We start from the raw sequence: 10284 nt of genomic DNA, 5'->3' as shown, positions 1-10284 counted from the left end.
TGCATTGTTCTGGTACCTTGGTCAATGCTGGGTTGTATATCTGATTTCATTCCCTGTATCACACTTTATAGCAGTTTAGTATAACTGAGAAGTTTGCTTGCCTGTTTCAGGGGGCATCTAAGAGTCAATGACATTGTTGAGCATCTGGAGTCATGTGGCCAGACTAGTGAGAACGGCATAATCTGATGGACACTCATTTCCTATTATTCTTTATTTCACTATTATTCTTTATTTCAATGTTCTGCAACATAAATTCCAATCTCCACATTTGAAATGAAAGTGTTCTATGTCAACATTTTGTGGCCATTGCAATTAGAAGAGTAGAAAATCTAGAGGGTAAATGTAGGAAGGAACTTAAAACAATCACTAACATTGAAGAACTATGAGGAAAACTAATGGAAATAAAGGCTGACAAGATCCCTGAATATGATGGCCCACATAGATTATTAAAAGATGTGGTTTCAGAGTTGATGGATTCATTGATTGCAATCTTTCAAATTCCCTAGATTCTGGAGAGGCTCTGCGCATCTTAAAAATGCAAATGTAAAAGCACTTCAAGAAAGAAGGGAGACAGAAGTAGGAAACTTCTGCTCAAATAGGTGTGGGCTTATTCTAATGTTAATCTAGAGTTTTCCATTGATTGAGAGACCACAAGACGCATTTTTTTCTGGTACACACTAAACAAGTGAAGGATTTTTCACTTTTCATGGCACACTAGTGAATAATAACAATAGCAAAATGTTATATTTGAGTTCACGTGGAACCGAAAAATGTTTTTTTTACATTAAGCAGAATTTGAAGCGGCCTCAAATGGAACAGTTACAGTAGTTTATTCCTGAAATGGGCTCCAGTTCTATTCCGCTGCTTTGTTACTAATTGTTTTTGAAGTGCAGCGCGTTCCACTCAAATATTCCAATCGCAAATTTTAGCTCCGAGAAGCAGAAGTGCTTGTACAGCCGCCGAGGAGAAGCAGCATGGAGCAACCTGGGGCTGCCAAAGGCTGTCACCCTGAACTTGTGAAGTGGTGAGACGTGAAATCACTAGTACACCAAATAGTTGAAAATAACTGAGTTCTTTACTCCATATTACCGAAATAATCTTATAATTTTAAGAGATTCAGATTTTAAATGTACTCGAACTGAAACAAATTATTCAGCTACGAGATTTATTATGAATTATAGAAAGCCATTTAATGGTCATTTTTAAATTTAAAAATGATAGCCTTTTAAAGTGGCTTAAATAGTTCGTTTTTTTTTTAAAGACCAGCTTTGATCTGCAGATGAAGCTGGTGTTTATGGTATGTCAGCATCTCCATGGCTTGATTGATATAAATTCCACCGCTTATTACGCTGCCAATATTTAAGGCTCGCCCTGCAAATAAATAGGAACATTGCAGAAAACCCGAGAGAAAGAGAGAGAGACGTACAACAATACCCAGTAAAAACTATGCTTTTCCATTGAGGAAATGGGTCTCTTACTGATGTAACGTGAGCAGAAACTATTGTTAAACATCTAGTTTAACGCATTGTCTTAGTTTTGGGTGCTCAAATTTCTGCTTTGAAGGAGGCATAGAAAGAAGACCTCTACTCAAACTTCAGATATTACTGTAACAAAATCTCGGACTAACATGTCTTTTGGGAAACCAAAATACCGTCATATTTAATTGACAATATTTCATGGAGAGTTGATCTTTCTTTTAAGTTCAGAGCAACATCGTTTACGAGAACGTACTAGGTAGGATCAGAAGTAGACCGTTTGGCCCGTTCAACCTGTGTTGCCATTCAATACGAATGTATTGTTACTATTTCGAAATCCATACCATCTACATTAAAGCAAAATACTGTAGATGATGGATATCTGAAATAAAAACAACCAATGCTAAAGACATTTAGATCTGTCAGCATCTGTGTAGAGAGAAACAAAGTTAACTTTAGAATCTGATATGACTTCTTCAGAAATAATTCATCTCGGTCTTAAAACATCCATTGTCCTTAGAGGCCAAGAGTTCCAGGGTCAGCGAACTCAAAAAAATCTCATCTTTGCTGAGGAAATCTCTAATTTTGAAACAGTGCTTCTTGTTTTAGATTAGCCTACAATATGTAGAATATATATTAAAGCACATACCTACTACCACTATTATTACAATGTCTTGTTGCTTCCTCCAGTTGAGTGGTTTCCTGTACCACAGTGCCATCAATTTGTACATTTACCTTGTAGACCCTGCTCTGATCTTAACAAGCCAAAATGCGTCAAACCTGTTGGAGTTACAGAAGCTGACAGTTTTACGCTCCTGTGCTCTGGGTCCCCTTACCTTTTCTCATTTTCAACACACCCTACTGACCTTTACCACTGAGCACTCAGAAGATCCTATCTTAAGTAGTGTGACTACTTCCTGGTATAAAATACCTGAATAGTCTTCCTACTGCTCACTGAATCATTGTCTATGGTTGATCCTCCAGCTCAAACCAAGCCAAATTTCAAGCACTTACTGTGAACATATCAGCCAGCCCTGGATCACAATGCTATCCAGGAGTTCCTACATGTTGCGGCATTGACCCATCACCCAAACTGCCATTCTTTTTAATTTGTTCATTGTTTACTTATTTATCCTAATTTATAAACTTTACCATCAGTTTTCATGTTATATTCACATTTAAAAGTAGAGACATTCTTAACCGCTTACCAGATTCTTATCAAATAGGTTGCTTCTTTCTCTGTAGTAGAACAAAAAAGAATTCCAATCAACTCCAATCAGCTCTGTCTCTGACTACCTGCAACAGGTCCTTTTGTTGACTGCTCACTTCAGGTGATGCTGACTGCCTCTCATAGGGTGCCTGCTTCTCTAGTAAATACTTCAATATCACTTGAAGATGCCTTACAGCAACGCTCCTTTTAGTGTTGGACTAAAATGATCTTTGTACATAACCTAGGATATTTTAAATCGGAAATAATTGAAAACAATGTGCAAATTGTATTAAATCCATTTTTTGGGGTTTGACATTTTGATAATTATCTTTCCACTGCTTTCCTCATTCCTTTTTTTAAAAACTTGATTGGACAAAGATAGGACAGGAAAGCCTTTCCAACTGTTGTAATAATGGATAAAGCTCAAATTAATGTATTGAGGCAGTGCACCTGCAAGTGTGTTGTATTTGAAACTTTGTACAGTTGGCATTATCACTACTGTAAGTGACAGTGGGTTTAAGATAGTAGTTTCTGACCACAGAATTTTAGTCAAGATATTATCACTGTATGAAAAGTTGTGCATGATTGGGGTACCATAGCATGTTTTATATAAAAATAACAAACACCAGCTTTAATATTTCATTTTTAAAATCAGAATACCAAACATCACATATTTATGTTATGTTCACTTTTCTTCAGGCTACTTGAACATTTTTACGTTTGTGAAGGCTGGAGCATTCCGCGTGGTCTCATTTATCAGTTTTACTTGGAATATTGCAATCACAATAGATTAACTCCAATAAATGCAGCTACTTTTGGGAAGGTATGATCAACACTAGTAACTAAGGAATGACATTTGATAAATGTGTAATAACCAGTCTGTTACAAAAGAAATTCTGGCTTCGAATATCCTGATAAGTGTATATAGAAAAATTTGATAATTTCTTAATTCCCATCTTAAACACCAGACATCATCCTTACAAGGAGTTAACTTCCAGGTGTGTTACTATCAATGTACATCTAGGGATGAATGGTTTATGATTTGGCTCAGCAGGTACAGTTATTTATTTTAAATTAATCCAATTTTCTAATCCTGGATTACATTACCCTCAAGGAATGGCCAAACCATATAATAAACACTTTATTTATTTAATATGAACTGTAACTTAAAGTTGATATTTAATAGGGTTATGATCTCAGCAGACAAGTCAGATCTCAGGATGAAACTTAACTTGATGATCATATTTTGTTGTGTTTTGACATTGATGAAGTGGTCTTTTTCTGAAACTTAAGCACACAATGCCACAGATCTTGCTTTAACATTAACACAAGAGTTTGGGAACAAAATAGATGAAACAAAAAGTTTTTAAATCACGCTGTTAAAGTATAATCCCGTCAATCCCAAAACTCATTTTTATAAATTGAAAACAAAACAACAGCTTTTGTATAGTATCCAAAACACAACTCTAGTACAGTACTCACATCAATGCCCCTGTTTGTGATACGTCAATAGATTTAAGTCATCTGTGACTTTAACTTATAGACTGGGACTACAGACAGCTTCTTCACGGAACTATTGTATGCTTGAATGTAAATATACTTGGTTTTAAGTAACTTCTACACATTTTTATCCCAACTCTCTGGTCTGGGATTAATAATAACTATATATCAGGAACACTAGCTTTTGCAAGCATTTTCTTTGAAGGAACTCACAGGACTGCTCAAAACCCAAAGTGAAATTGGAAGCAAAATCTCTCTTTAGGCTATGTGTGTTTCCTTCTAAACTAGAGGTCGTTGATCTTGCTTGGCAGTAAAACCCTAATAATGTGCACAAAAGCCCATTAATTCAAAGCTAGATCTCAAAATCTGTTTTAAAAGAAATCACCATGGCGACAGAAAAACTTGAAAGTTAATTATTAGCTTCAGAGAAATGGAAACCCCATGTTACCAACTTAAACCCAACATTATAATAATTTATATTAAATGTATATAGTGTACATAATTTACGTGCAGAATGTAATCAGTTACCTAATAGTTGAGTAGCAAATTTTGAAGGACTCAGTTACTTGACAAAATTCGTGTCATAAGTTATTCAGGCAATTTAGTGTCCAGTAATTGGTAGCCAATGAATGCTAGGCATTAACTACAAAAGGGAGCAGAGCTTGAGGTTATAAGAGTGGTTTAAGATAATTTGAAAGTTATTTGACAAATTGAATAGCTTTGCACAGCTAATCCACCAAATAACTGAAGCTTGAGCACATGATTAATAATCCACTGCTTATACAACCACATTCAAAAATGTGAGCTAATAGGTCAATCTATTTCTTTATTGGGAGCCAGGCATTTGCTTCTATTATGCTGAGTCGATGAACTCCTTAAGAAAAGGGTTGTCTGCTTCATATGGATCTTTGCTTCTGACTGACAATGTTATATATACACAAATGAAGATAGTTGAACTGGCTGTACTCTAACCTTTCTTATTCCTAGACTGTTTGTCATTTATTAATTACATTACATTTATTATACTACTTTAATGTCTCGACTGCTCAGCATACATTAATTATTTCTGAAGGTATGTATTACTCAGACAGAAAAATCTGAACATACAGAACAGGCAACAACAGTGAGAGGAAGAGATTAATGGTTTGGGCTTTGGAACTTCTGTCACACTGGAAGAAATTACAGATAAACAGCATTTAAAATTGAATTGAAGAAGGGTACAAAAAACAATTATAAAAAAGTGAGAGATGACAAGCACCTAATTAAACTTGAATAAGTGTATTTTTATTTCCATTTTCTTCTTGATGTTCTTGCATCCATTATTTAGTTTACTTTTTTTTAATATTATAGAGTCATAAAGACGTACAGCACAGAAACAGACCCTTTGTTCCAACTTGTCCTTGCCGACCAGATATCTCAACCTAATCGAGTCCCACCTGCCAGAACCCAGCCCATATCCCTACAAACCCTTCCTATTCATATACCCATCCAGATGCCTTTTAAATGTTGCAATTGAACCAGCCTCTACCATTTCTTCTGGCAGCTGATTCCATTCAGGTACCACCCTCTACGTGAGAAAGTTGCCCCTTAGGTCTCTTTTATATCTTTCTCCTCTCAACCTAAACCTATGCCCTCTAGTTCTGGACTCCCCTACCCCAGGGAAAAGACTTTGCATATTTATCCTCTCCATGCCCCTCATGATTTTATAGCCTCTATACGGTCACCCCTCAGCCTCCGATGCTTCAGGGAAAACCTATTCTGTCATAGGATTTGGGCATTACTGGCTGGGTCAGCATTTATTGCCTGCCCTTAATTACTAAACTGATTCCAGAGATGAGTGGTTTGTAGTGATTGTAATACTCAGAATATGAGTTCCTTGATTGGAGCTATTAATCTGGCCCAATCAAGGAGCCCTGGCTGCCAGATATAAACAGGAGTGGACCCCTCTTCCGCGGTTATGTTAGAGCCCGGGTGTCCTTGGAGAAGGAGCACGCGGTGTCGACCAACACCCTGGAGTTGTTCAGGGAGAGGTGGGCGCCGCAGGGAGTGGAGTGCATCATTTCTCCCTCCAAAGAGGGAAAAAAAAGTCTCCTGGAGGGAGGGCAGGTCTAAAAAAAAAACAAAAAAAAAAAAAATAAACAGGAGTGGCAGAGATTCTGTTCACTCTGAGAAAGCTGGATCCGTATCAAAGACTCTCCATGTGTTAATAAAGGGTGACTTGGTGATGGGACAACCAGAGTTATTTCAGGGTTTGGCTCAAGAAGAGAGATTGAGTAGTTTAGGTCTATATTCCCAGGAGTTTAGAAGAATGAGATGAGATTTAATTGAGGTATAAAAGATGTTAAAGTAGACTGACAAAAATAGACAAAAAGGATATTTCATCACATGGGGCAATCTAGAAAAAGAGATCTTGGTTTTAGGATAAGGGATATAGAATCATATAGTACAGAAGATGTGTTTTTTGTCCATCGAGTTCTGTCCCACTAAAAATATACCACTTCCAACTGAGAACTTCTGTTTTCTATATAGATTCCAGCATCTGCAGTAATTTGCTCCTACCACTATCTACTACTAGTCCCACTTTCCCACATTTGACACACAGCCTTGAATGTTAGGGCACGTCAAGTGATCATCAAGTACATTTCAAAGATTGTGAGGTATCCCACCTCAAATACCCTCTGGGTGTAGGTTTTTCCCTTAATTCTCCTGCTTTTCACTTTAACATTATGCCCCCTTGTTATTGAACCTTTAACTAAAGACATCAGCTGTTTTCTGTCTCATGTATTCTTACCCCTCAATCTTATACACTATCAGTTCCCCTCCTGAACCTTCTCTGCTCCAAAGAAAACAACCTGAGCTTATCCAACATCTCTTCATCCTGGTGAATCTCATCTGCACCCCCTCTACTGTAATCACAACCTTCTTATAGTGCAGTGCCTAGAACTGCACACAATACTCTAGCTGTGGCCTAACCAAATTTCTGCACAGCTCTAATAAACAGGTAGTAGATTTAAAATAGATGAGGAGAAATTACTTTTCTCAAAAGATTATGAATCCAGAATTTACAATCTCAGAGTGTGGTTGATACTGGGACATTAAGTAAATTTAAAGGAGATATACAGATTTTTAATTAATAATAGGTTGAAATGTTATGGAGAGCAGGCAGGAAAGTGGAGTTGAAGTCATGATGAGATCAGCCATGATAGTTTCAAGTGACAAAGCTAGTTCAAGAGTTGCGTACTTCTGCTCCTAGCTCTTATGTTTTAATGGCTCTTAAAAAGTTGGCAGTGAGCTACCATCTTGAATTTCTGAAGATAATGTTGTAAGTTCTGTGTCTCTTCAAATTAATATTGGAATTGCTGTTTAAATGGTTTCATTTGAGACTTTAACTTAAAAAGGCAACAGAATATAGTCTGGTGCAGTAAATCAGAACATTTTACTTAGCTTAAAAATAATATTTATTAAAGCAGGCCAGTAAATTTACAGATAAACAATGACTCTTACTTTCTAGTTTAGTTTAGGGCACAGGTCAATACTCTGTCTGTCACCTTTCTCTAATGCATTGAGGATTTTCCACATCCAATGGATAGCAGGATAATTTCAAACTTCTGGCAGGCCCTGGCCACTAAAAGCTGTTCCTTATTAACTCGTTCACAGCCACAACTCACAGCATGGTCCGTTACATCATTACATTCTGATTGGCCTAAGCTCGGTGAGGTTAATTACTAATTGGTTTTAATTGACTCTTAAATAAGATGGGACATTGACTACTATCACTTCCCACTATCTGCTTATTGGTTCCTTAAGTGACTAGTTATCCATAGGTTCATCCTCTTTAATAAGTTCTGATATTGTTACTTTATAACATTTTATTTAAAAAAATAGTTTGCAATGTTCTTTGCCTCTTTGTTAAAGAAAAATAGAGGTCTGTGCAGTCAAGACTCTCACATTCACGCGCACGTATACACACACACTTGTGTTATGACACGAGGTAAACTCCTCTGCTAATTTAAACCTGACACATGGAGAAGCTCACTTCATGCCATAATCTGTTAAATTTCAAGAGGCAAAGAATTATCCCAGAGGTCACTATTTAAAATAAAAATTTGCAATTTTGTTCTTTAAGTCCAACAGAGAACATTAAAACAACAACTATTTTACAATTCCTTTCTCTTAAACCTATCTTTTACCTTGCACTCTACAATACTGGTCTAATAAAAAAAAGGCCTGATTAAGATTTACAGAAAAATAATCGCATTTCAAAACCAGTCAGCTTTGTTGATTCACCTTTGGTAAATTTTCCTCTGTATTTTCCTGGGTCATCTTTTCTTCGGTCTTCCGCTGCACAACTTTTCTTATAGACAGAGAGCTGTTTGGCTAGCAGTCTGTACTTGTTGTTGCTCTTTGCAATTCTTCCCCCAACTGTTCAAAATGTCCGGTGTCATACCTAAAACATCGAATCATTTAATTGGTTTGATGTCATCCCAAACAGTAAAACTCAAATTCGATTGGCTTTTGGTTTCTGGGGCATAATTTAAACTGATTGCCCAAATTTGAATTTGTTTTTGTTCTAAGACAATGCAACTCCAGCTATTTGTTTCAACAAAATGTTACATTTTAAAATTGTTCAGCACACTGTGCTTTCAGATAGTCCTTGCTCATTTCCTCTCTCTCTCTTAAAGGTACAGTACACATCTACACCTTCATAACACTCATGCATGGGAAATCATGTCTCACAAACTTGAGTTTTTTTGAGGATGTGGGCAAGAAGATAGATGAGGGCAGGGTGGTAGACATTGTCTACATGGATTTTAATAAAGCCTTTGATGAGGTTCCACATGATAGGCTGGTTAGTAAATTAGATTACAGAGGATTCAGGGAGAGCTTGCTACTGTAATTGGATTTGCTTGATTGAAGGAGACAGAGGGTGGTAGTAGAGAGTTGTTTTTCAGAGTGGAGACCTGTGACCAATGGTATTCCACAGGGATCGGTGCTGTTGTTTGTCATTTATATAAACTATTTGGATGGGAATTTAGGAAGCATGATTAGTAAATTTGTGTTGACACCAAAATTAGTGGTATTAGTGAAGAAGGTTATCTAAGATTACAAAGAGATCTTGACCAATTGGGCCTGTGGGCCGAGGAGTAGCATATGGAGTTTTATATGGATAAATGTGACATGTTGCATTTTGGTAAGATGAATAAGGGCAAGAATTGTGCAGTTAATGATGGGGTTCTGGATAGTGTTGTCAAACAGACCTGGTTCAGGTATATAGGTTCTTTGAAGGTTGTGTCACAGGTAGACCAGATGGTAAAGAAGGAGTTTGTTATATTTGTCTTCAATGCTGCACCATTGAGGATTTGGGATGCGATTTTGCAGTTGTGCGGGATGTTAGTGAGGCCACTTTTGGAGTACCATGTATGGTTCTGATTGCCTTGCTATAGAAAGGATATTATTAAGTTGGAGAGGGTGCAGAAAGGATTTACAAAGATGTTACCAAGACTGGAGGGTTGGATAGATTAGATTACTTACAGTGTGGAAACAGGCCCTTCTGCCCAACAAGTCCACACCGACCCTCCGAAGAGTAACCCACCCAGACCCATTCCCCGATATATACCACTTCACCTGACACTACGGGCAATTTAGCATGGCCAATTCACCTGACCTGCACATCTTTGGACTGTGGGAGGAAACCGGAGCACCCGGAGGAAAACCACGCAGACACAGCGAGAATGTGCAAACTCCACACAGTCAGTCGCCTGAGGCGGGAATTGAACCCGGGTCTCTGGCACTGTGAGGCAGCAGTGCTAACCATTGTGCCACCATTGGGACGTTTTTCACTAGAGCATAAGAAGTTCAGGGATGACCTTATAGAGATTTATAAAATCATGAGGGGTGATAAAGTGAATAGCAAAGATAATTTCCCCAGGGTAGGGGAGTTCAAAACTAAAGGCATATTTTTAAGGTGAGAGAGAAAGGTTTAAAAGGGCCTTGAGGGTGTTTGTATATAGAATAAACTGCCAGAGGAAGTGGTAGATGCAGATACAGTTACAATATTTAAAATTCATTTGCGCAGATGCATGAATAGGAAAGGTTTTG

The 10284-nt window shown here is 37.4% G+C and overlaps 1 protein-coding gene across 1 annotated transcript in view; it reads left to right on the top strand.

Annotated features, from left to right (window-relative positions):
• The first annotated feature begins 974 nt into the window (after positions 1-974).
• LOC122551054 (DNA-binding protein RFX8-like) overlaps positions 975-10284 on the top strand; it is an 87333-nt gene continuing 78023 nt past the window's right edge. Inside the window, exons 1-2 of the mRNA XM_043692697.1 lie at positions 975-1024; positions 3385-3508. Of these exons, the coding sequence (XP_043548632.1) occupies positions 975-1024; positions 3385-3508 (174 nt within the window). The remainder of the gene's footprint in view (positions 1025-3384; positions 3509-10284) is intronic.

The sequence above is a fragment of the Chiloscyllium plagiosum genome, chromosome 6 (assembly GCF_004010195.1).
Source record: "Chiloscyllium plagiosum isolate BGI_BamShark_2017 chromosome 6, ASM401019v2, whole genome shotgun sequence".
Classification (NCBI taxonomy): Eukaryota; Metazoa; Chordata; class Chondrichthyes; order Orectolobiformes; family Hemiscylliidae; genus Chiloscyllium; species Chiloscyllium plagiosum.
Note: the sequence above shows the minus strand (reverse complement) of the source record. Positions and strands in the feature narration are given on the sequence as shown.